Below are 26,718 nucleotides of genomic sequence, written 5' to 3'. Positions count from 1 at the left end.
AACTGGAGTCTAGTGCCAAGCTGAGTTCAATGTGGTAGTGCCCCTTTTGAGTAGAAGTGACAATTTGGTGAGTGTTGCAGATGGGTGATGTTGCACAGAAGTGTTCTGTCGACTTAAGTGACCGATTAATGAAAAAAAGACTTCTTATGACTAGAACCAAGTGAAGTGTAACTGAAAGGAAGAGGACTGTGCAGCCCAAACACTGGTAGGTCCAGGATCCCAGAGAGGGTCAAAAAGACAAGCACAGACATTCCAAATGTGAAAATCAAGTGATACACTGGCAGTTTCAGTCATTTCATAGTGTAATTAGAGTGTGATGCCATTGTCACAATATATGGAGAGTTGGCAGGGAACGTGTCTGGTCCTTGTGAAAGGACAATTAAGCCTCAAGTTTAACCTTCATTTGCAATAGGTGTTAAGCTTTTTATCACTTGTTGTATAAAGATAAATCCTATCATACATTGCCTAACTAAATAATTAAAAGTGCAACACACACCACTTTGAAATTATCTTGAATTTATTATTATAACTGCATACATAATACAGAAGACATGACAGTGTTCAATGCTTTGTGTACCTTTCCTTCACTTTGTTCATCTATCATCCAGTTCCTGTTCTTATAAAACTGTTTGGGTTCCAAATTTCATAACTCAACAGTATATCTGTCTCCACAAAACAATCAAGTTTCAAAATGCTGATCTCTCAGTTTAAAAATGGAAAATCATTTCAAGATGTATGTTTTGATTTTAGTCTATATGCAGCTGGTACCTATCAAGTTATTTTACGCATAGTTGCTGCTTAATAAACTTTGTAGACCATGACTGCCATCATTTTCATTTAGCTCATACAACTGTATGAAGGTCTGTGAAATACTACCAGCTCAGAATGTTACATACAAATTGGTAGTCATATTCACCAATGTATTATGATTTAGGCTGATGATTTGTGCTGCTGAGATCAGTTCAATGTTGTATTTCCACTGTGTTCCATTTTGAGCATCAATTATGTCTACAGTAAATGATTGTACTAGCGGTACACAGTCATAATACGGGAGCCACAATGTTTTAAAATCTTCATTTCAAAACATGATCAAAACAGTAAGTTACTGTTCTCCTGTTGCTGCCCTTATAATCCATTCAATTACAGAATTTTGCTGCAACTGCTTTTAATTCTGTAAATAATCATTGCTCAGCTATGTAAATTTGTTCAAGGTGATTACAGCAATGGAATGAATCAAAAAGACAACATTCAGTGGAGGTCTGACTTAGATAGTTCCTTCTATACATCCAAAGCTATAAATAACTAGGAAATAATGCATGAAAAAAAACAGCTTAAAGGGTTTCATTTTCTAATACAAAAAATGTTTTTCAGGCAGCTAAATCCATAGGGGTCCAATACAGATTAAGTTCCATCCATATGGACAAAAATTCAGTTTAAGCAGAAAACAGTTTACATCCTTTCATTTCATTCAAGACAGTGCTAAATGTAAAAAGTACTGTGTCATGAGGAAAACTATCACACATGAAGATGAATTTCCTTCCATATTCATCAAAGCTATCCTCTATTCCTTTGCAAATTTCAGTCATTATTTAGTTTTTAGCAAAATAGTGACATGCTTTGACTTGTTTAACAGGTGAAATGCATTTAAACAAAGACATTCTGTGTTGTAAGAGTAGGATTCTGGCAGAAGTTCATTAGGGTAACTGGTTAAGTACATGGTCACACAAAGTAGTTGTGTTAAACTAGTGCTTCACTGATTTGGCATTGGTCTTGCAGAAATTTACACTAAGACTCTAGAATACATCGCAAGAGGGTAATCTACACAATTTATTGATGCCTGCATTAGAACTTCAAAGAATGCTGTATTTTTTCTGCCAATGCAATGTTGACTGTTCTCATGATTTAAACATTCTTTGTATGAATGGGTAAAAAATATATTTATACGTTATGGTATAAGCATACATTTGCAACACATTCATATCTTAAGGACCAGTAATGTTTCATAATTCATTGGAGAAGAGATACAGAAGATATTAAAACTTAAAGGCAGAAGAGGCATGGAAGCTTGCAAAGGAAAAAGAGAAAAAGTCAGGGAGGACAAGAAGGTCTATAAATGTTCACTTCCTTATCGTAGTGTTTTGAAGGGTGATCTTTTCCTACATATATGAATGCCTAAAGACAATGAATCATCAAAATACTATCTTTATGGTGTGCATCTACCACACACTGGCTGAACCACTCTCAACTACAGGAGGAAGAAGAAGGGTCAAGTTCAATGCACAGTTCCATAGCTGGGGTTCGGGGGACAAGCGTGGCACCCTGCTAGAGGTCCCCTGATTTCTGGTTGCAGTTAATGCAGACTCGCACAGGGTGGTCCCAGCCTCGCGAGGGCACGGCCCTGCGTTCCGGGGAGCAGTCATCGCACACCCCCTGCCCGCAGGCCCGGCAGTGGTGCTTGGACAGCTTGGCTGTGAACTCCCGCTGGCAGTGATGGCAGCACAGGATGTCCTGGTCTGGGACCCAGTACGCAGGCCTTGCGGCATCCTTCACTAGGCCTGTGGATCACAAACACCATGAACCAAAGAGCACTCTTTGTTACTCAACAGTTCTAGAAATCCTCCATGGAAACGTACTTAATGTGCTGTGCCTGCTCTCTCATTTTGAAAACATATCTAATAACTCAACTATGGCTCTATTGATTACTTTACTTTTTGGCCATTTCTATGTTGAAATCTTAAAACCTATTCTGTTTTGCATTAAAATTCTGCACAGTTTAATTTCAGCACACAGTCAAGACGAATTTGTCCACCTAAAATTTGTAAGTTGCGGTTTGAAACATATAATGTATAAACGTATAATGGTGCCCTAACTGGAGGACAGGTGGAGTCACAGGCATGTTCACTGGTCATTTTCCCATCACCAGAACCACAAAACCTATATATAACATAGATCTTTTATGTCAGAACACTGTGCATGATGCAAGTAGCTTTATAAATTCAGACGACGTAATGACCACTTACCTAATGGGATGTCTATTGCAGTGACCACGGCTCCCAGAGTATTCTGTACTGCTTCCCCTACTTTCCTGGCTATGAGAGTTCCACCTTCATCATCCTCCAACTCGGCCTCTGACAGATCTGGTGGACACACAAGTGCAAAACAACAGCCGTCACCTTCAAGGCAGAACTGCCACCAACAAGAGTTCTCTGTACTTTTTATTGTTTGTGAAAAAAAAACTAATTTAAAAAATGTTTATGAGGGCCAATCAAATATTCAATCACTCCCAGTCTAAAGTGTTAAAACCTTCACATCCGTGAAAAACTGAAAATGCATACTGGAACCACATTTCATAGCTGGCTTAACTACATTAGTCTTGACTTGAGAAGCAGCTTAGGATGTGTTACTGGTGAAACGCTTCTAAATACCGAATGGATCCATCACCCTCTTTTGTTCATTACTTCGTACCTGGCCGGATGCCTCTCTGTTCGAAGCAGGAGTCACAGACACGGACAGGTGCCAGTCCCCAGCCTCTCTCTGGCACAGGTCTGGATTTGGCAGAACAGCAGTCACAGAATCCTTCTCCGCAGGCCCGGCAGTGGTGCTTGGTGTCATTATCTTGGAACACCAAGCTACACTTGTGGCATTTCTAACAAGGTAGAAAACATCAGTTATAACCAATCTGTCCAGAAGAGATCCCCAAGAACTATCTACCAAGAATAATATGCAAATACTGCAAAGTTTGTACCGATTTACCCCAAAAGTCTTGTGGCTGTAATTGTTGCCAAAGGTACCTCCATGAAATAATGAGCTCACAGATCCGAATACTTACTTTCAGATCAGAATAATTACTTAATGCAATTAACAGGTTTCAGTTGTTTTCTTTAGTTTCTGCTATCACTTACTGATCTAAACTATCTTAAACTTAACCTTAGATCATAGACTTAGAATTCAAATTTTAAAATATTAAAAAGACTATGTATCATTCTGTAATATCCCCAAATGAGTCTCAATATATTCAACAGGCCTGTAGATCTTAACTAATTAAATCTTAACTGTGTTTTAATGCAAAGTAACATCTCAGAACAACAGATGCATGATACCACATTAAGCATTCTGATACAGTACATGTACTGTATCTGTGAGCAACTGTGGACACTAAATGGCACACTTTTTTTAGAATATGACTTGGGAAATATAATTCAATTACTTTTGACTTAAGTTGTGAACATATTTAAAATGTTCAGTAAGCCATTTTGTCTGATATAGTCATTGCTTGGTACAGTTTGGGATTTTTTATTGTATGCAAAAGATGTCCAAACCTCTCTGAAACCTTGTCTTTTAAATGTTATTATCCTAAATCACAAGTAAGAAAAACAAAAGGTCAAGTTATAATCTACTGATGAAAAAACATGGAATGGCAGGAGTTTGTAAAATCAGTTCATTTGTAAAAAACAAAAAAATGCCCAGGTTACAACATAATTTACTTCACAGTTCAAGAAAAATTGAATGCCGTTACACCCTGCTCACCAGGATCAGCGAGTTAGGTTTCCAGTAGGCTGGGGCGATCTGATCTGTTAGCCAGGAGGTGACTGCTTTGGCAGGCTTGACACTCAGCTCGGAGACGGACTGTGCCATGAAGTTCACTCCATCCAACAGCCTCTGAGCGGCATTGTTGTTATCCTTCAGGAAGCCATCGGACTGAAAAGAAAAAGCTTTTGTGAACACAGGCCCCACTCCTGCGGGGAAGAATGGAATACCCTACCTAACAGCTTTTCTACTGGTACAAGTGTGTCTTTTCATAAATCTCTGCAAATGTTTAAGACTTTCTGGTGAGGAATGCCCTAAAATACGCATAACCAATGCAAATCTTACATAAGATAATACAGGGTAAATTAGATTAACAGTTTACATAACTGAATGATGTACAGAAATCTTGAAATAACAAAAAGCCTAAAAAATGTTGAGACTTTTTTCTAAATTAAATGTGCCTTACAGTGACCCAAGGGGCTGGCATTTATTTGTCCTAAAAAAATACAGTGCTTTCCAGTTTTATTCATACCCCCGATGAAACAGGAACAAAAAACATCAGACACCAGAATTACTTATGGACTGGATAATGTTACTCACTTTTAAAAAAATCTAATAGTATTACACAGTGATCATAATAGCTTTGCACAGGACAAAATAATATTTTTTATAAATAATTAATTGAATACCAGAAAACAAGATGGGCACATTTATTTACACCTCTGTGTAGTCTTTTAAATAAACTTCATAAAGAAATGTACAATAACAATCTTTTGTTTTGGAAATGCAATGGAAGCCTCTGGAAAGTAATGAGAGCTCCAAAGATTTCCTGGTTTCCCTGAGGCATAAAAGGGGCTAACACAAGGAAAACATTCGTTAGCAGCATTCATGCATCATCAAGGTCAGAGAGCTCTCTCAATATGCTGCCAAGTAGTTAGTGATCTCCACAAGGTGGAGGATGGCTATAAAAGAATTCACAAAAGCTAAATCTACCACTTTATATTGTAATGTCCATTTGATATTTTGCCAAAATAGGCAATTAAACAAGTCACTGGAGGGCAACTGTAAATGATTTCAAAGACAACAGTTGGAGATATACAATACACACTGGGATCTTCAGGATACAGAGTGCTGAAAACCACCACTGAGAGTTATTCACAGCTGGACTGCAAGGAAGAAGTGTCTTCTGAGGGCAAGTCACAAAAATGGCAACGCGAGCTTGCCAAACATCCTTCGAATTATAACTGAAACAATGTCTTATGGACAGCTGAAATAAAAATTGAACTTTTTGGACATACTAATCAGCATTATGTTTGGTATAAAAAGATAAAGCTCATGGTAAGGAAAGACTCATACACATTATGAGGTACTGTAAGGTGTTACATTGTTTTAGGCTTGTTTGAAATCCAGAGGTGCTGGAACCCTTGTCACTATCGAGAAAATCATTAACTCCCAATACATACCTGGACATTTTGACCAAATACATCGTTCCTTCTGCCAAGAAGCTCAAGCTTGGCCAAAAATGGACATTCTAGCATACTGTAGCAATCCCTCAAGGCATACAATACATCCAAATCAACACAAGAATAGTTCTGCACACAATGTTCTTGACTGGCCATCTCTATCTCCTGGTCTAAATCCACTTGAATATTTGTATTTCTAACTCAGGGTGGCTGTTCTATGAGAATCTTAAGGAGCAATTATCAGAGCAAATATTCATTAATGTACTCTCTGCAGTGTCAGAATCTCCAAGCACCCTACAGGAGACATCAGGTCAGTGTAATCCCTGCCACATAATACTCACTACTGAATAGTTAGAATAGAAAAGAATAGTTAGAATAGAATAAATGTGACCTTTCTGTTTTCTGGTCTTAAATTATTGATGACAAATATAACTTTGCTTTTGGCAATGCTATTATGATAACATAAACAGTAACATACAATACCCACTGGTCAGAAACAAGCTTTATAACATTGACAATGTGGTTTTGGACAAATGTCTTTAAACTACTGCATACTGTGAGTTACTCCTTCCTACCCCAGGCCAAATGTGCTGAATTTCTGTACGAACAACAGTGTCCACAGGATCCATGTTGCCAAACCAGTACTGTCGGCTGCGGTAGATGACAGCACAGTTAGGACACTCGATCACGTACCTGCAAGCACAGCAAGGTTAACATCTGAGTTGCTCTGCATATTTCTCAAATGAGCATTAACTTACTGTTGAGCAAGTATAGAGGAAATAAACAATTAGGAAAGCAGAATATACTCAATATTTTTTTCTTTATTATTATGTATCAAGGCTTTGTCTTTCTGCCATTCCTAACATTATTGAAATAATGCGCATAGCATGTTGCCCAACCCCCTTACTTGAGCCGTGCAGAAAAGCAGAAACTCACCCAGACCAGGCGTATCTGGCCAGACCAAACCAGGGAGAATCTGACGACGCAGATGTCTTGGGAACGACAATCACCTCCTTCCCAGCTTCATAGCATGCCTGCACATCACAATGGCAGCACACAGCACAGGACATTCATCAGGGCAACATATCCAATTTCATTTAGAAACAAAATGGTTTCTAATTGACTAATATGACGCCACATTCTAAGACACGGTTTTCCAAACATATTCCTGGAGGACAAGTCTCTATGATATTTCATGATATTTACATATCAATAATTTATTAGCAAAGAGGCAACTGGAGCAACCATACAGCCCTCATTTGTTACCCCTCTTCTTCTTCTATTCTATTATATAATCTATATGACAGTATAATGTTGCTATTCTGGGTTTCCAAACAAACAAGCAACATGTTCCAACATTTACTCCTACCACACATGCTATGAGCCCACATTCCACGTCAAAACAAAAAGATAAAACTGCATCAATGTCTGTACAGAGACCTGCACTCTCTGATGAGTCCCTGTTCACACTCACCTTGCAGGTGAAGACTCTGTTGTCATATTGCGCAGAGTAACGACAGCGATGCTTGGCTTCGTGAGGCACCCCCTCCTTCATGTGATTCATGCTATTCTTGCAGCCAGATCTGACATGAAAGACCCATCACTAAAGTGAGGAAGGCCCTTTCTGGACTAGTAGAATACAGATTCAATACCAACGTATCATCTAGTCCACAACAATCAAATATCATATCACACTACTGTCTAAACACAACATGATTTTTGGTCCAGTCACACTAACGTGAAGAAAAAAGAAGTTATGACACTAAGACACTCTTTTTTTAAATGTAAGATATTGTGATACTTTCTTTATTAAAGGGGAACTGCAACTGCATTTTTATGTTTTGGGGTTTGAAAGAAGAATCAACATTGATGAGTGCATTTCAAACCACAATTAAAGTAAAATGTACACAGTAACTTGTAGAACCTCCAATAAACATAATAAAACAGGCTACATTTCCAGGTATTCACAGCACCATGTTCTGAGATTCAGAATGAGCCAACAAAACCTCCGGTGATGTGTTGCAGCCATATGACATTGTAAACAAACAGGCCTGTGAATACATCTCTTTTAATCCAACAGAAATATTGTTTTAGATTTCAAGATGGTATTGCAGACGAATACAACTTACTTGTGAACTCTGCATGCAGATCACGTTGGAACATGTCTGCAGTGAAATGTCTGCTGCACAACCTGTACTTATTTGCTCGTACATCACATTACATTAGTCATGACAGTGACTAGTGAGCAGGAAGGGTTTCTTCATGTCGCAATTCATGGGAAGTCGAATGTGAGTTTGCAATAACATGGCAACTGACAATATTTTCACAAGGTTCACAAATTTGTGCTTTATTCAAAATTTAATAAAATGTTTCTATAACGTCAATGAATTTATATTGTTGCCAAGATTTAATAACTGGTCAGAAGAATTGGGACTGAAGTTCGCCTTTAAGGTAACTGATTTACCGTCTTCAGTTTTCTTTTTTGAATGCTAACTTTCTACAACAAACCATAAAACAAAAGGAAATATGTTAACATATGAGCATATGAGCTATCTGTGAGATCAGTGAAGTCCCTGATCTATCTAGAAACCCTGGCAATGTAAAGCTTCTAATTGATAAACAGGCCCTACAGGCTTAAACCACAGCAAGAGCTGATAAACATGAGTTAACTAATGATGGATAACATCTTCCAATTCAGTTCATCAAATGAAAATGAAGATCTGTTCAGATAATGAGTGGCTGAACCAAGCTCCACCATTTCTGACCTCATTAACTTAGAGAAAACACCATGCTACACATTTCTCATGAATATCTTAATAAAGGCTGAGTTTTAGCTCAACATGCTGTACAAACTCCCACTGGTGTCTGTTTGTGTTAATCCTCTGGAAAAGCACTGTAAATGGGTAGCATTACATCAACATAATCTCCACTCATGTACAACTATTTCACTGCACAAGAGAAGAAGACTCACCCACAACTGAGGCAGAGGCTGGAGCAGGTGAAGTATTCATCAGGGAAGAAGGAGCTATGAGCCAGGTAATCATCAGGAATCTCCCCATTGAAACGTTCACTGAGAGCCTAAGGACATTAAAAATATTACTGATCCACTAGTACCGTACATCTACGTATGACCCTGTGTAAGTCATAAAATATATTACTGACAAAACATATACCACTATAACACTAAGGGAAAACAAGCTCAAGTACATTTTCCCAAAATAAGTTTGTCATACATACTATATTTTTCGTAATAAAATCAAGCAGGTGTGCTTCATTTAGTAAAAATAAAGGTGAGCAAGAGCTACTCTCCCCTAACCAGGTTCTTTGAAATTTTGATTCTGAAAAATTTTCTCCTAGTAATTTAGACAGCCAAATCAGAAAAAGGTAAAAAACAATTTCATACTCTCATGACCACTTATGGTCCTTCTTCAGTTTTAGAACTCATGAGCATTCACAAATTCTCACTAAGAATTCATCTTCAAGAACGATGTTTCAAAAGAACAAGTTACATGTCCAGATATGTCTCTCTAGACAAATGCATGAGGCACTGACACTGGGAATGGTTTCTGGTTCCTTATTTCCTGAAATGTGAACAGACCACAACATGTTTGTCGGGAAAGGTGGAACCAGTGCTGCACAGATGCAAACACCCCACCCACGCACACAAAGCACCCCAGGGAGCCCTATACCTGCAGGGCTTTGAAGATGACACGGGGGGGCCTGGGGGAGCGCATGGTGTTGTTGCCGAGCTGCTGCTCCAGAGTGCGGAGAAGTCCACTGAAGTTCGTCGGAGGGTTGTAGGTGCGAGTGCCCCGGTATTGAATGGAGCTGAAGGCCTCAGGAAAGTGGCCGAGCTTCCTGAAGCGCTCCTGCAGCAGCCTCTCCACAGACTCGGAGGGCTTATCTACAGGATAGAACAAGGAGAACGGTTATTTGTGAGAAGAGAGACACGTGTGGGACATAACATTGTATAGAAGGATATATTGTTAACCATCAATATATAATACACGCGTATTAATCCAAAATCAACCCAGAGAACTATTCTGGCATGCAAAGATGACCTCAGCCCACTGACCTGACCCAAGCAGCTTAGTGTGCACAGTCTCGTGGAAGATGATGACTGCAGGCCCAAGGGTGGAGAGTGGCACGTCCAGGCCACACCGGGCAGTGGTAGCCTTCAGCTCCTTGGTGAAGTGTTTCAGATACGCATCCGAGGCATCGCCGAGAAACTTGAACAAGTCATCGTGGAGACGGTCGGCGTGCGTGCGGTAGATGACCAGGTCGGACACAGCAAGGACCTTCAGTAGCAGTCGGGTCCGCTGGCCCATTTTGGAACTGGCTCCCAGCAGCCCCTCTGTGTCGATCACCACCACGCCGTGGATGGGGTCCAGCGCGGCCCACACCCCAACCGTGCAGGAATCCTGGGTGGGTGAGGTCTTGAACACCTCCCTGCCCAGGAAGAAGGTGTGGTTCAGCGTGTGAGACTTGCCCTCCCCCGTGTTTCCAAAGATGGAAACCACTTTCAGGAGGTCATCCGGCCTGCAGTCTAGCTTCTTGACAAATTCTTCCTCATCCTTCACCTAAGGAGCAGTTTCATTTGAAGAGACAACATCATTAGTGCAATGGCACATACAAGCAGACCTAGGGTTAACGAACAAATATCATCGTGTGAACATGATTGTGATCATTTTGATTTTCCAATGAAATGCTTATTGCTTGTGTTTTTCAGTACGTTACGGTGATGTGTCATGCTGAAGAGGTGATCCAAGACATCCAAACGTTCAGAAGAAAAGAAATGTGGCAAATTAATGAAGAGAACGTGTTCAATATCCCAACCCTTGCGTTTTGGAGGGAGCTTTTTTGCATCATCCCTGTTCTACACTGCTAGAAGTATCTAACCACTGACTGGCCCATCACAGCTTTGAGTTCCACCTCATGCAGACACACAAACACACCTGTATCTCCTCATTGTCGTCCACAAGGAGGAAGCTGCAGACTTTCTCGAGAAGCTTCGCTTTCCGAGACTCCGGGTCGTCTTCCCCAGCATCGGGACCAGCCTCCGGGATCTTGCACGGAGGATAGAGGGAGAGCGGGTGTTTCCTTTTGTTCACCCCGCTGTGGGTCCGCTTCTGGCAGTCCAGGCACAGGTTGGTCTTGCAGCCTTGACAGCGGACCACTGCCCTCTGCCGGCCGCCGTTCCCCGCGCCGGCGCCGCCTCCCTTGCAGCTGTTGCAGAAGGGCACGTGGCCGGGTCTGACGCGAGTCCGCTCGTGGTTCCTCAGGCGCTCCTGGCGGTGGAGCTCGAGCTCGCAGCGCACGCACTGCAAGCTGCCGCACTCGTCGCACTCGTACACCGCCTCCTCCGCGCCCCCGCACGCGTAGCTCTCCTGACACACCAGGCTGGTGTTCACTCCCTTTTCCGAGGACGGACCTTGGCCACTCATTGTCGTTCGCTTAATGGATGCTCACACAAGTTCATACAAATAAGAAGCTCTACAGGGCCACAAACTAGGTTTTCTTAATACTTAGTGCTTTATCCGCACAATTATACTGGAAAAGACTTTAGCCCTTACACCTTGATCTTGCCTTTGTTTCATGTGACGTTAAAGCTTTTTTACAATTTAAGCTTATTGCAAACAATCTTAATCTCGCTGACTGAAGTTAAGACAAATCTCTTAAATAATATTTAAATAACGTGATGACTTTGTAAATAAGAAACTTTACATAGCTTAGTTCAATATACACGTGAAATCTTAAATATCGTTATAAAACCAAAACAAAGCAGATGCAAATGATGAAATGAGTGGACGAATGATTTTTGAAGTGTGCTGTTTGTCTACAATAAACCTGAATTCAGAACGGAATGCTTACATTATTAAAGTATCCCTATATTCTCGCATTTCGTTTAAATTCGTGTTATGAGGTCTAAAAAAGGCATGCTTATTCTCGCAATGCCTTGATTTCAGATTGCCTTCAAAAACAGTTTCACAATTCTCAAACCAAAACTATATCAACTGAGCCTAGAAAAAAATCGAGTACGACGTTTTAATCGAATAAATGTAAAGCAGTCCACAATTCTACCTTTAATATTAACCGTAGAAAAACGACACTAAAAAATATTGTAGTATCAAATATATCTCCCTGAAATACTTAAGTCATAACGTCAATATATTAAAAACATTTTTTCCAATATCTTAAACAGTTGCCGTTTGCTGTATACCAGAGCCTAAGCACAATTAAATGAGGTATGCCGTTTTTAAATAAATGGACACTTAAAAAGACAAAATCGATCACTTAAATAACATAGAAAAATCGAATTTTTATATTCATAAAAAAAAACAAGCGCCCCATGTAACAACATAAGATAGTGACTCAGGAATCCTTTACCGCTTGGTTTGAATATAGCACTGTTTTCCTATTTAAAGAAATTGCAAGAACCGTTTCAGCACTGTAAAATAATAAGAACGTTACAAAAAAAGTACTATAACGCAAATAAAAACGAAGGTTTATATTACAAGTATTTCACTCCCCAGAAGATCTCTTTCTATGTTGTTGCCAGGCTAGATCAGCTGATCGGGTTATTTTCAGTCGCAGGCCAAATGTCAGGGTGGAGAGATCGTGCTCAAAAACACAGCATTCTGGGAGCTGTAGTCTTTGGTGTACTTAATTACTATACGGAGCTGCTATTTATAAGATTAAGAAATACCAATTCACCTACAAGTACGCTTTTACATTCAATTTCAAATTAATTCCTGCTTACTTGTCAACTTAATTTTTTTCTCTCTTCGAAACTGGCGTTATTCAATTGGGTAATAAGATTTTTGTTGAGTTTTCTTCACAATTTAGCTATTTGATAATAGAGATGCCGTAAGAGTGAAATTCGTATTCTAAAAACGGAATTTTGAACCTTAGAAATTGAAGAATTGTGACATTCTGAAATGCTACAAACTTATGTCCTACTACACGTTTTTCTGAAGAGAAACACATCTCCGTCGTTTATTCTCGACTGTTTCCAGAAACGTTTTTAATTTCCAGAAAACGCATTCCACTCTAAATCCACTAGAAAGATAGACTTTATTAACAGGAGACATCACGCTACTTAACTTCAGCACGATAATATAATCTATCGTCCCTATCACCTATTATAGCGTCTCTCGTGCGCGGGGAATTGTGGGATTCGTACAAATCCGACGTATTCTTGGGTAAACAATGTAAAAAGCAAATCGTTTCATATTCAGCAACTTTGTTTAATGGAAAGATTTATTATCATTCCAAACAACCTCCCTCTCTAATGCATACCTGACGGTTCTGCAACCATATTTTTTGTGAACAAAGTTTTCATTTTCTATTTCGGTCAACAATTGTATCAAAGTCAGTAAGAACTACATCTCCCATGGGTCAGCTGGTGCCTTAAAAGTGTTTACATCATTTCTGTGCGCTATTTAAAGCAGGTTGTGGTGGATTTTACGCTTCTCTGTATGGTACAAGTTATGTTTTTATAAAGGGAATACGCATGTGGTTAGTAATGCTACTGTGTTATTTTGCACTGTGAATAATATGTCATTTTAGGCAAAGTATGCTTTAGTTGCTGCTTCGTAAAATACACAGTATGTCTGAGGACAAGTACAGCGATATAAACGGCAATACTATATTGCTGAATAGCTGCAATCATTCAAGTTTTTGCAGAGAGTTCACTATCAGCACTCCAAAGGTGTCTCTGCGCAAGATAATGGCGTACACGTGTTCAGTGTGGCTGATCGCCTATGCTGTTTTTCTTATTACCGAGGTAAGTTTTAAAAAAAGTGCTGTTAGTGGGGTCCATGGCAGTTTCGTGCAGTGCTGAGTGATATCAACTGCCCATATAATAAGAACTATAGGTGTGGGGGGAAATAAAGCATGCTTTGTTACCCATAATCATAAAAAAGTTTTTAAAAGGTTACCTCAGAATAAGATAATACGTTTGTCAAACTTATTCTGGTGTAAAGTTCTTTACAGCAGTTTTTACTATTGGTTTTTGAATATTTAAATGAACGCAAGAGACGACGACACAAGTGTGAGATACTGCAAGGGTGGTTTATGCTTTGTTTTGTAAATACAGTGACAGCTACTATGTGTTAGCAACAGTTACCAAAGGAAAGGAAATGTCTTTGTGTGTTTGACACTGTTCAGAAATCTGCTCTTATATGCATAATTGCCATGTTTTTCACTAGAGTGGAAGTTGCGTTTTTAATAACGCGTGCCCTTCCATTCTTCACCGTGCATTTTAATCCTTTTTAGAATTGGTCGGATTTGCTTTATTTTGAACCCAGCAGCTGTTGGATTGCAGGAACAAAGTTGACATCTTTCTCTGGATACTAATTGCATGCAAGCGTCATAAAGAGCAATGCATCCTGATAGAAGTGACCCTGCTTTTTAGATGTATGCATAATTGATTGAGATTTACAAAATAACAATGTAACACAAGGATAAAAAAATGGGTTAGGTTAGAGTAGAGCACAACATATGAATGACTTATTCAACTGATGCCTTTGACCAAGGCGATCTCCATGAAAAACCATTAGGTTTGAAAAATAAAACAGTACAAATGTATGTTGTTGTTGATGATTTGTATTGTACCGTAAGAAGAAAAGAGTCATTTAATCCAATACTTCAACATGAAGCTATATATAACCAGTCTTAAATATACAGAAATGGACAGTAGGAAAATGTTTAATTTGCCAGCAGCCATATCACTCTGCAACTCACAACTAGCAACCCACTGAAGCTCAGCAGGTGTGAGCCTGGTCAGTACCTGGATGGGAGACCTCCTGGGGAAAAACTAAGGTTGCTGCTGGAAGAGGTGTTAGTGGGGCCAGCAGGGGGCGCTCACCCTGTGGTCCATGTGGGTCCTAATGCCCCAGTATAGTGAGGGGGACACTATACTGTCAACAGGCGCCGTCCTTCGGATGAGACGTAAAACCGAGGTCCTGACTCTCTGTGGTCATTAAAAATCCCAGGGCGTTTCTCGTAAAGAGTAGGGGTGTAACCCTGGCGTCCTGGCCAAATTTCCCATTGGGCCTTACCAATCATGGCCTCCTAATAATCCCCCTCTATGAATTGGCTCTCCTTCCCACTGATAGCTGATGTGTGGTGAGCGTTCTGGCGCACTGTGGCTGCCGTCGCATCATCCAGGTGGATGCTGCACATTGGTGGTGGTGGAGGGGAGTCCCCATTACCTGTAAAGCGCTTTGAGTGGAGTGTCCAGAAAAGCGCTATATAAGTGTAATATTATTATTATTATTATTATTATTATTATTATTAATTTTAATTGGTTTTCTTTCAGAATACTACTGTATTGTCAGCTGCCATATTTGTTACTCTTTTGGGGATGATGCTTCACCTTCATTTTGTGAAAATAGACCACGAGTCGCTTCTCATTATTGGCTCTCTGGGGATTCAGATGTCTTCCTCTTACGCATCAGGGAGAGAGAGCACAACCTTCATAGAGATGGGCAAGGTCAAAGACATTGTCATTAATGAAGCCATTTACATGGTAAGTGGAGCAGAAGAAAGTGGTTCTTTAGACAGTAACGTGTTACTCAGTGGGTAATTCATTACTTTTTTACAAAAATGTTCTGTGTCTATTCTCTGATTCCTCTTGTTTGTACCTGTAATTTCACTCCCACATGACTGTCAGTTTTATCTACTATACCAAAAAACCATTTTGGTTTATAATAGTACAGTTGTACTGTTAGGGATAACAGAATTTTCTGTCTCTTTGTGTCTGTGGCCACATTTTTCAAATTTGTGCTTCACTTTGTCTCCCACTTTTCAGCAACGGGTGATTTACTACCTTTGTATACTGTTAAAAGATCCATCAGATCCCAATGAAGTGGCTGATGTTGTACCTCTTTTTCAGGTAAGATCTGAAAAGTATGATGTTTAAGACAAATTTAACTAGCAGTTATGACAATCCTATATTTTCTAAATCAGTATGTAAATCAAAAATCTCATCTAATTTGAAGTTCAGTTAGACTCCAGGATTTCTTCATGTGGTCATGTTTTCTGTAGCTGTCACAAGGCAGCAGTGGAGTGTAGTAGTTGGGGCTCTGGTTACACAGTTGGAGGGTTGTGGGTTCAAATTCCTGTTGGAATGCTGCTGCTGTTATACTCTTGAGCCAATCGCTCAAATTGCCGTTTTGTAAAAATGCCCTGCTATATTAATGAGTCTCATCCATCTAGGTGTTAATGTAAATGAGAATTAGTTCTCAGTTGTCTTGCCTGGTATGAATTTGGTAAAAGGAATAAGGAATGTAGGATAGACAGTAGTCCATTTGAATAAATCAAGAAATATTTGAGGTGCCATTTCATGTCTTTCATCTCCCAGTTAGTTCATGCCACCTCAAACCTGGTAGCTGGTTTCTGTATGGGAAATGTACGTAGTTCATTTATGGGCTGAAAATCTCATACTTACATAGTACTTTTCCTTCCCACAAATCTCAGAGATCTTTAGGATCTTGCTTTAAATATAACAGCACTTCATCCATCATTGAAGTGCAACACCCACCAGAGACAGACATGGCACCCATTCCCTTGAGCAGTGGGACTTCTGAAGCAGATCAGATGTAGAAGTGAGAAATTGTTTCCACAGTTGAATTAAAGGGAATTTGAGTTGTTAACTCTCTCATACCTTTGGCGGTATAAAACAAGTTACCTGGACATGTCAGAGCAAATATAATTGTTTCTTTCAATAAACAACAGGATGGGATCCTCGGGTTAAAGAATTTCTAGCTACCGAATGAGATGGATGTGCCAAATTGCCTTACTCTCGTGTGTAACATTCCTTATGTTCTTACACCTCTACTCTTTCACAAAGCGACAAGTATTTGTGGTTTACTCGTTAAGGAAAAATCAGTTTCTTTTCTTTCAGAGCTCTAAACCACGTTTGAGTTGTCTGGACAAAGTATATAAGAGCTGTCAAGAAATTATTGGACAGTGCTAAGAAAATGTCAAGGTAAGCTACAACATCTCCCAGAGTACCTCTCTCTGTATTTTGTCATGTTTGTTCTTTTGAAATGATTGACAGATCTACCTTGCTTGTTCAGTCCCGGTGTATATTTTAAGCAGTATCTGGTGCTATGGATTGTAAGGCATAAACATCATCTGATATCTCTGAATGATTCCTGTAATTTTTTACTTTGTAAATCTATTGCAGTAGCTTTCATTTAATCATTTTGCAGAAACATTGGAAATTTGCCTAGCAATCTCTCAAATGATGTTTTATTTCTGTTTGATTCTTTTCTGGGCATTTTGCCAAATATTAAATTCTAAACATGATGCAACCTGTTACACTTATTTTGTGGTGCAGTTTGCATATCAACTTTAATAGTTCTGTAATCCTCTGCACTTTTTGTGCTGTCTCAGAATGTTTGGCAGTGTTCATGCTAAAACAGGTTAGGATTCAGCATGTCCAGATGTACAACAGATACTCTTGTCGAACATGTGAATGAAACTATTTTTTTTAATTCAAGTTGAATGTAAAGGATATTCCTGAACACCAAGAAGATGAACACTAAAAGAGGAGTAACATCACTCAACAAAACTATATTTTCGCAGTGATGGGGCCAGTACTCCTGGGATTGCTGTGGAAGAATGACCTTCCAAAGCAAGGAAAACACATCACCAATAATTTCAATAGCACACAATATTTTCTGCTTATAATACAGAAAAAAAGAATTGTCTATAAAAACAAAGTATTGCCTGTCTGAATTAAGATTCCTTCATGGTTAAATTGATACATTTTAGGTTTTGGGTTTTGTGCTGTCTTACATGGAGGCAGCTTACCTGTATACAGCCTCTTATACAGGGCCCTCAAATACTATAGGGGCAGCTTGATTTTGGCCTTATATTCAAGCAATTTGTATTTGTGTTCATGAGGTTAATTCGAATGATTAGAGCAATATATATTTTATTTTAGGGTAATTCCTGTATCCATTGGATAATATTAGAACAAATACATTGAGTTCAATAATGGTTTTAAAGCAAAAAAACGTTTTGCCTAACAGTTTTTGTCTAACGGTTTCAATTCCAGTACTATTCATTAGTTTGTGATTGGATGGGGTCTACAAATTTTTTTTTTACAACTCCTGTGCAAGGAATCGACTTGCACTGCTTTATAGTACTTATTTCAATGCGTGTCATGTCCCAAAATGTCTGTACAATAAACTTCATGAAAACTCAAATTTCTTGCTTAGAAAACAAGTCAAAACCTAATATGTACTGTACCAAAGACAGACAATAAATGTAATGCACTTAACCCAAATTGTCCTTTCCTTCTGTTTCTTTGGGGTGATTTTCACTATTCTGCTAAACTTCTTTCAGTTGTTTATAAGAAACAGTTGTTCAAATATTTGTCCTTGTCATTTTTCTGAATGGTTTTTGTAATCCCTTCTATCCCCAAGGATATCAGAGAGCCACCTTCGTTAAACTCCTCCAAATCAAGACTCAAAACTTCTTTAGAAGAGGCTTTACTTAAACTGGTTCTGTTCTTTACCCCTTTGTTCCTACTGTATTTAGTACCACCATCTACTGTCTCTTCTAACTTTGTATACTCATTGTGCATATCTTGTGGATTTTTTTTCTTGTCATTCTGTAAAGCGCTTTGAGAAGCCACCTTTAAAGGCGCTATTTAAAATAAAGTTTATTAGTTTCTATTGTTGATTTGTTTTATGTAATAATTTACAAATCTTACGTGGAATAAAACTTGTATGAACTGTCCGTTTTAAACTCTTACTTTGATAATTTGTACAAATTAAATGCTGGTTATGGGATTTTTTTTATGTTGCTTTGCAATCTCACCTCTTTGAATAGGTTCACAATTTTAATGGTGGCAAAGGAACAAGTAATAGATTTATTCCATGCTGAAAAAAAGAAGAAAGAACACAACGTTTCGGCCGTGGAGCCTTCTTCAGGTGTGAAAGAGACAGGGCAGTAGGCAAAGGTAAAGTAGCGGGAGAACAAAGGTTGGGAGGGAGGAGGAGTGAGAGGTGGGAGCAGGGGACAGAAAGAGAGGCCAATCAAGAGGTGTGACGGGTGCAGAGAGGTGAGAAATGAAACTTCCAATGAATGGAGAAAATTTAAAAGAACAGTAGTCTGTCGTTAAGGGAAGGGAGAATGTGTGATCCTAGCTGCAGAATAATTTTAGTTTCGGTGGTCTTTCTGATGTATGAGTTCGGAAAACCGTCTTTGAGAACACAGACGGAGAGATTAGAGTGGTCATGGCCGTCAGAGGTGAAATGAGAAACAATGGGCTTGGAGAGATCTTTAATCTTTTTTTAATGGTTGGCAATAATGCAGTACTTCAGGGCGACAACAGGTGGCGTACTTTGTTGTATAGTCAATATCTAGTTTTAAAAAAACTCGCCAATGTTCTCACACAGGGAAATCATATTTCTAATGTGAAACAAGACACTGTTTTACCCATCTTGCAGATATTGCTAATGCTATCCTTTGGGTAAAACCAAAAAATACTGAAGTATAGAAAATACTATTAAACCTTTTTTTCTGTAAATGTCTAGGTTCTTTGAATTTTCACCCCATATCCCCATATGGTATGTTTTAGGTCTTACCATGAATGAATTTTGTTTTTACTACAAATACAGGTATGGCCATCTGTTTGCCTTTTCAACTGGTCTTTTTAGTACAATATTAAGGAAATCCACCTTGATGTAACCTTAGTCTGTCCACACCCTCCCCCAGCTTAATAGAAGCTGTTTTAGCGGTTTGACAGCTAACAGTTTGACTGGTTTACTCTGCTGTTTTTGCAGATATGCAGTACTTGCCAATCCTTTACTTTTTTGCATGCAGTCACTGTTTATATTAATTCAGTGAATCTGTTAGGCAAAGAAGTAAATATCTTAAAGATTCAAATTACCGTTTGCTTTATGCAAATTTTCTGTAAAGTCCCCATTTTAGAAGGAAGCCCTTTGCTCCCTTTGAAATGTGATGGTAGTGCAAGACAATTTTTTTGGATGTATTGTTTTTCTGTTTATTTCCATTTAATTGTCCGTTTAACAGAAAATGGAGATGGGAAAAATCAGTGTAGGAGTGAAGCATGTTTTTGTTTCGAGATGCAAATTCACATGTGTTTGGAGAAGTGCTCAGAGAGGTTCATCTAATGCTCCCCAGCCTTCTCCATGTATTTTCAAGAACATGCTGCCTGGCATGTACAATCTGAGACCTTTCTTATCTTAGGATAGCAGTGCACTTTACAGATCTGAAGATACCAGTCACCTTTGAGTCAGCGTCTTGGAGCACTCTTTTCACCCTGCTCCAGTCAGTGTCTGGAAAATACCTAAACTCACCTTACCAGTCAAGTAGGGAATGTTTGCATATGATATGAGTTTCATGTACGTTTGCTACTGAATGCAACTTCCTTTACCTGAAATAAGGGCTAAGTGCAGGTGTAGATTTTCTGAAGAGTGTCAATCTGGGTCAGGCAGGAAATCTATATTTGCTTTGACAAATAACTTTGACAATTTATATATTTGTCATATAGAGTTGATCAATATATTGTTTCTCAATATATTTTGAGTGCACTGTAGTATTCACGTCTTTTAAAGGAAATTGCCTGTTTATGCTGTAAATCTGCACTGAAGGTCAGACCCTTGCCTATACCTAAATTCACAAAGCTTTGAGTGCCTAAGGCATGTTTTACAGTGTCTTACAAAAGATCCGATCCAGCTGTTTCTTGTGGAGAGTTGAGGGTACCACCTTTAACTACATGGTTGAAAAACTTGTTCCAGACTCCCACAATTGTTTGTGTGAAGAAATGCCTCCTGTTCTCACTTTTGCAGTGCCTTGAAAAAGTATTCAAACCATTTCTATGGTGTCCTATTTTGTGAAATTACAAAATGATGCATAGAATTTTTTTAACTTTATGTTCAAACTGAAGACTTGTAAAGGTAAGCTAAGTTATAGTATATGTCAGCAGAAACTAAAGAGAGAAAACTGAAATGTTAATTTTTCTAGACAGATTTGCTTAAATGTTCTTAAGTTGCTTGGCAATCTCTTAGTATCCAAAGTTTTTCCACAGATTTCCTATGGGACTTAAGGCAGAACTTTGTCTTGGCTACTCAATAATACTCACTTGAGTCATTATGCTTCTGAAAGGTGATTTATTGTCCCAATTTTAGGTTTTCAGCAGGTTATCCTCTAAGTTTTGCCAGTACTTTGCTCCATCTATGTTCCCAACAGTCTTGACAAACATACCAGGCCCTACTGATGAGAAGCAAAACTATATGTTGTTGCCAGTGCTTATTGTCAATGCTTGACAGTAGGGATGGTAATGACTGAGTGAAGCACTGTTTGTTTTGATGTAATGCTACAGTATGTATCAAGATTAAAAAGATCAAATTATGCCTTGACTGACCACAAGACCATTTGTCATATATCTGCTGTATCAGTAAGGTGCTTTGTTGCAAATTCCATGTGGCACTACAGATTCTTTTCATTTCCAAGTAAACCCCCTTTGTGGAATGACCGGGATAATGTCGACTCATCAATGTTTTCTCCCATCTCAGCCACTGAACTCTGTAACCCTTTTAAAGTCACCATTGGCCTCACTAACCAATTTCCTCCTTTGCTCACTGTGGTGGCATACCCTGATCTAGGCAGTGTCTGAGTGTATTTCGCTACTAATCATCAATCTCACCATGCATAAAGGGATATTAATGGTCTTTGAAATGTTTTTAAACACTTCTCCAAATATGTGCTTTTGTACAGCTCCTTAGTCTACAAGGTTGAATCTATGCTTGAGATTAAGTACTGAGGGAGCTTACAGAGATGATAGAAGTATATTTATTTTGCAGTCATGTGGCCTACTATTGTTGTACACAGACAGAAGCTACTCAACAAATTGTATGACTCATTAAGGTAATGTTGTGCGCCTAATTTAGGTTTACTTTTTACATTTTTCTTCCATATTATTTACTTTTTTCTTTTTGTGTTTTTTTTCTTTGAATGTGTGGTAATGTATATATCAAATAATAATTGCTGCTTTAAAGTGTGATGACTGCAAGCTTTACAACAACAAAATGTGAAAACTGAGCAAGGGGCTGGATGTCCTGGGATTTGCAATAGTGCAATTATTTGTGAATCCTGTTTGTCACTTCTGTTTTCAGTCTTCTTATTTTCACGGCTCTTTTAAAATCTGGTCCCTCAGTCTGTTTTGTATTTCTGAGCACTCTCTCAGTCACTCCCTAAGAGTTTCTGTAAAAGCAGCTCTGCTGGTTAACCAAGCGGTAAAAATGATGTAATTGAGCATCTCAAAGCCCTTACTTTGGATAAACCTGCAGGTTTAACAAGGTTTAGAAAGACAACATAATAGCAGTGTTCAAACTCAAAAAGGCCTAGATCAAGCTTCAAAGAGGCACCTTGTTCCTAAAGTCTTGGATGACTCTTAATTTTAGCAGGTTCAGAAATCAATCTCTAATATTTTAAATCATGCTTTGTGTAGCACAGAATATACACATCAGGAGGGAAAACAAGGTCTGCAATTGTCCAAGAGCAATACACTCCACACAATGTTTAAAATCGCAGACACTCTGTCTCCACATTCATTCCTTAATCTTTAAATTATAAATAATCCACAGCTACTTTCTAGATGGTGTTAAGTGTATGACCACCTCTGTTAGATGGGAGAACACCTTACAGAGATGCTGGATTTACTTAGGCATTTACTTTAGTGACACAAAAGGCTTGCTTTTTTACAGCAGCTCACATGAGCACACACCCTAATGTATTATCTTCTGGATGTGTTCTGGAATTAGTGTTTTCTTTTCTTATTGTAATAACAGATATGTCAAGAGAAATCAGCTGTAGTACAATGATTAACCCCTTCTGTGTTGATTGTTGTTTGTTTAGCAGATGCCCTTAACCAAAGGTGACTTACAAATTCCACAGATAAAATAATTACAGTGTTAATATGATCAGGATGGCTTCTGTGGTATGAGTGCATTGAAAGAAAAGATGTGATGTGATGCATATAGGGGTCAACAGTTTGCTTACAAGTTTATGTTAAGACCCACATAATATATAAGGCTCACTTACATCTCAATAAAACATCTGCTAAATCCACACTGAAAGTGACCATTTGTTCCCTGCCTACGGATTTCTTTTCTGGGGATGTTTCTCAGACACCAGAGGGGTGATGGTTCTCAGGTTTTCTTCAGTCTGGGCAGTGACAAAGTGTGAATGGCTTGCTGGCAAATTAACCAGCCTACCTCGAGGTGTGAAATGATCAGGAACCAGGCAAGAGGTGTCAGCCTGGGATCTTTTTCTTCATGCCCTTACCCAAACTCAGTGGTGCCATAAAAGTCAGGGCAGCAGGAGCTGTCCACAAATCAAGTCCTCTATGTGTATTACTCATAGGTTTTAATTGCTTTTAGTGCTTATGTTGTAAACAGATTTGCACATAGAGTATAATGTTTCTCAATAGGTTAAGTCTTGACTAAAAGCAGTATCAGTGAGAACTTCAGCAGAGTTTTTACAAGCAAGCTTTTAATTTCTGAACTGAAAAAAGAGTATACATTTTATTTGCATGCAAATACTTATTACATTTGTTGACAGTGAATGATACATTTCCTCTGTATAATCTGCTTTGAAAGACTTTTGTTTCCTATTATATGTCTAGTCCATGCATGTTTTTAAGATTAATACCATATGAAATATGGTTTGTTTTATTAAAGCTAAACACATTTTTCATATAGTGTAGTGGGCTACGGGAATTGCATGGGTCTCTGTGTTTCACACATTGTTTCCTTTGTGTCAGTTTCCTTCATTGTCCTTCATAATATTAAATTGTTGAGGCTTGAATAGTATCAAAGACAGTACATGTAAACCTAATAACTGGTTGTTGAAGGCTGAATGTACATATTAAAGGAGTTTGTTTTTCAATTTATAAAACTGCAAGAGATAACTTGTACTTAGATTAACTTTGGTGTTTTTTTTCCACCACCTTTAGCTATTATTTGCGTAGTAAAACTACCAGAATCACAGATTTGTGTTTTAGAAGGTAGTGGGGAATCTTTGTTTTGTATTTAATCAAAGATAACAAAAAAAAACTTTCCAGCAGCTACCTTAATTCAGAGGTCTTCATTGATTTCAGATGTGGCATTCCTAAACATTCACACAAAAGGAATGGAGTGAGTAAACAGCAAAATTTAGGGAATATCTGGCTTGGCTCTCATTTTTGTCATCAAAATTGCCTAAATGCTCTCTTTCAGAAAATATCACACTAAGGGGTATAAAGTTACAAAAAGAAAAAAACTGATAATTTCAAAAGCATGTTAAAATGCAGTTGGGTGCATTAGTAAAAGTGCAACTCCTTATAACTTAGCAGCAGCACTGTGAGAAATGTATGTTACAGTCTGGTTACAGACTTTAGCCAAGGGGTGAAATTGACCTGTAGCACATACTTATTGACCTTTCATAAACTTCTCTGCTCAGCCTTGGTTCCGGTTACTTTTATCAAGCCAAAACACAATCATCTTGTTTGTTCGGGAACAAGTAAAGGTTTATTCCATGCTGAAAAGAGAAGAAAAGAATCACATTTCGGCTGTGGAGCTTTCTTCGGGTGTATTGTTTATTCTATTTCACTTTGAGTTTTGGCATGGGCCTAATTTTTTGCTAACTGATTTTCTCACTCTCATAATGGAAGAGTACTATTAGACTGAGGCAGGTGCGGCCTTCTCATCGTTGGACGACGCTTGAGTGCGCCTGAGGCAACTTGGCAGCACCGTCCTTCCAGTTTCATTTGTGTTTTCTCTTGTTCTCACCTCGAGCAGGCTGTTGCCGTATTATTTCAAGCTGTTTACTGTATGCGCAGCGGTGTTTCAGATATTGTTTTAAGCTTGCCCACCTCTGTGTGGCAGAAGCTTTCTTCGCTGTTGAGCAGGTCTTCGTGTTTCTGCACCTGTGTGAACTTTCACCTGGACAGATCAGTTTTCATGTTATTCAAATGCTGTTCCCGCTGCAGTAAGGGATTTTGCTGTGAAAAATATCCTGCTGTGCAGGAAGTTAAGTAACTCTGGCAGCCCAGAATCTAATTGTTAGTATTCGGTGATATGATCATAATGTGTATGATTTTGTTGTTCTTTTCCTTCTAGCAGGACTACTACAAAACAATAAAATAAGATTTGTCTCTTGAATAAAATCGATGAAAAAAATATATACAGCTGACTGTCTTGCTAATTGTGTTTAACTTATGTTAAGTGATGTGCAGGCTGCCCTTGAAATGATATTGCAAAGGTTGTGATCAGAAATGTAAAAACAGCCCATGTTTCAGAATAAATTTCCAGTAATGACAACCACAAAGATCCAATGTTTTTCTGGCCCAGGTGACTAGATATTCAAGTAAAACGTGAGTGGCCTCCTTCAGAGAAACAGCCTCTGGCAGTGGTGGAGACATCAGTCACGTCTGTCCTTCTGTATCCTTTGAGCCTTACAAGTGACTTGTGAGGAGGACAAATGGCTGTGATCTTAACTTCATCTAATAGTTTACTGTGAAGACTATCCTGTTTTCTAATTAAACTAAGAGTAATTGTAAAATAAAGGATCATTTCTCAAATTCTTGTAATACTTTGGATAAGATCAGGATAATAATATAGATAATTGTTGTTCGGGGTTATCTCTGGATATACCTTAAATTGTGTGTGTTTTAACCAAATGAATTTCCAAGCCTTTTGTTCCACAGAAAAGCAATGTTTGCTTCTTCTCTAAGTATTTAGCCATATTTGTATTTATTACTCTTTTATGCTTGATTTTTTTGCCAACTGTATGCCGCATGAGTGGCATAGTGGTGCAGGGGATAGCATTGCTCCCACTCCTGCTAATTAAATTGGGATAACTGGTCCTGGTGTGAATGTGTGTGTGTCTGTGTCTGCCCAGCAGTGGACTGGCATCCCATCCAAAGTGTAGACACTTTTGTGCCCATCGCTTGCCAGGAAAGGCTCTGGCTCCCCTGTTACCATAAATTGAATAAAGTGGTTAAAAATGGATGGATGTCTAATACAATTACATTTAGAACTAAGGAACTATGTGTGGGCTTAATCTGAGTTTTTTATAGAACAGTAATATGGGGTTTTGAACATGTAGGCTGCTGTACTCTGCTGTACTTACTAATTGTTAAAGCAAGGAAAGTCCAGAATAAATCAATGCCAAACTCAAGGGGATTTATTACTAGATTTTGTATCTAAAATAAAATAATGGTTAATGAATATGGCAAATGTGGTACCCATCCATAAAACTGTAATAAAACCAAACCAAGTAATTAAAGAATAACAAATCTTATTTTTATGAAAATATAGAGTAAATAATTACATCATCAGTATGGCAATAGGATTCAAGCAGTCAAAATGGAATCAGGAAATTTAGGTCTTGCTTAACTAACCTTTTAAAGTTATTTCAATAAGCAACAACAGTAATGGTTACAAACAGTGCATATGGTATGATATAATTACATTTTTGATAACGTTCCTAAAAAAGACTAATTCTCTAATTGCAGGCAGAATGCATTCTAGGAAATGTATGTAATTGGATTAATAACTGGTTTAATGGATGGAAATCAAAGAGATTGGAGTGATGCAATTACTGGAGTTCATCAGGGATTTCTATTAGGACCACTACTCTTTGTAATTTATATTTTGAATCTAGATTCTGCCTTCTGGGATAATTGACTTTTATATATCTT

At 38.5% G+C, this 26,718-nt stretch overlaps 2 protein-coding genes across 3 annotated transcripts; one reads left to right on the top strand and one right to left on the bottom strand.

Moving 5' to 3' along the window:
- Positions 1-499: 499 nt before the first annotated feature.
- zfyve1 (zinc finger, FYVE domain containing 1) lies at positions 500-12,595 on the bottom strand. Of its 2 annotated transcripts, none has more exons than XM_088648372.1 (11): positions 10,946-12,595; positions 10,066-10,570; positions 9,680-9,894; positions 8,962-9,068; positions 7,465-7,573; positions 6,927-7,024; positions 6,566-6,641; positions 4,528-4,698; positions 3,466-3,646; positions 3,021-3,137; positions 500-2,555 (listed from the first exon to the last, which is right to left on the bottom strand). In XM_088648372.1, the coding sequence occupies exons 1-11, from the start codon at positions 11,432-11,434 to the stop codon at positions 2,323-2,325; spliced, it is 2,301 nt and encodes a 766-aa protein (XP_088504498.1). In that variant the 5' UTR covers positions 11,435-12,595; the 3' UTR covers positions 500-2,322. The 2 variants fall into 2 exon arrangements, with proteins under 2 accessions (XP_088504498.1, XP_088504497.1); XM_088648371.1 differs by having other exon boundaries at positions 6,566-6,683; positions 10,946-12,594.
- Positions 12,596-13,400: 805 nt separating this feature from the next.
- On the top strand, positions 13,401-18,291 carry pigh (phosphatidylinositol glycan anchor biosynthesis, class H). Its single transcript, XM_088648375.1, has 5 exons — positions 13,401-13,776; positions 15,313-15,522; positions 15,805-15,888; positions 16,900-16,983; positions 17,501-18,291. The coding sequence occupies exons 1-4, from the start codon at positions 13,600-13,602 to the stop codon at positions 16,969-16,971; spliced, it is 543 nt and encodes a 180-aa protein (XP_088504501.1). The 5' UTR covers positions 13,401-13,599; the 3' UTR covers positions 16,972-16,983; positions 17,501-18,291.
- Positions 18,292-26,718: the final 8,427 nt, after the last annotated feature.

This window comes from Lepisosteus platostomus, chromosome 10, assembly GCF_059453375.1.
Source record: "Lepisosteus platostomus isolate fLepPlt1 chromosome 10, fLepPlt1.hap1, whole genome shotgun sequence".
Lineage (NCBI taxonomy): Eukaryota > Metazoa > Chordata > Actinopteri > Semionotiformes > Lepisosteidae > Lepisosteus > Lepisosteus platostomus.
This window is presented reverse-complemented; position numbering and strand designations above follow the sequence as displayed.

Bases quoted from the DNA above. Each gene is read 5' to 3' on its own strand.
- zfyve1 (XM_088648371.1), bottom strand. From the start codon at position 11,434: ATGAGTGGCCAAGGTCCGTCCTCGGAAAAGGGAGTGAACACCAGCCTG. The intron at 6,684-6,926 runs GTGAGTTTCTGC...CTGTGCTTGCAG, and splicing joins GCCAGATACGCCTGGTCTGG to GTACGTGATCGAGTGTCCTA. The intron at 3,647-4,527 runs GTGAGCAGGGTG...CTACCTTGTTAG, and splicing joins AACCTAACTCGCTGATCCTG to AAATGCCACAAGTGTAGCTT.
- pigh (XM_088648375.1), top strand. From the start codon at position 13,600: ATGTCTGAGGACAAGTACAGCGATATAAACGGCAATACTATATTGCTG. The intron at 15,523-15,804 runs GTAAGTGGAGCA...CCCACTTTTCAG, and splicing joins TTAATGAAGCCATTTACATG to CAACGGGTGATTTACTACCT. The intron at 15,889-16,899 runs GTAAGATCTGAA...CTTTTCTTTCAG, and splicing joins ATGTTGTACCTCTTTTTCAG to AGCTCTAAACCACGTTTGAG.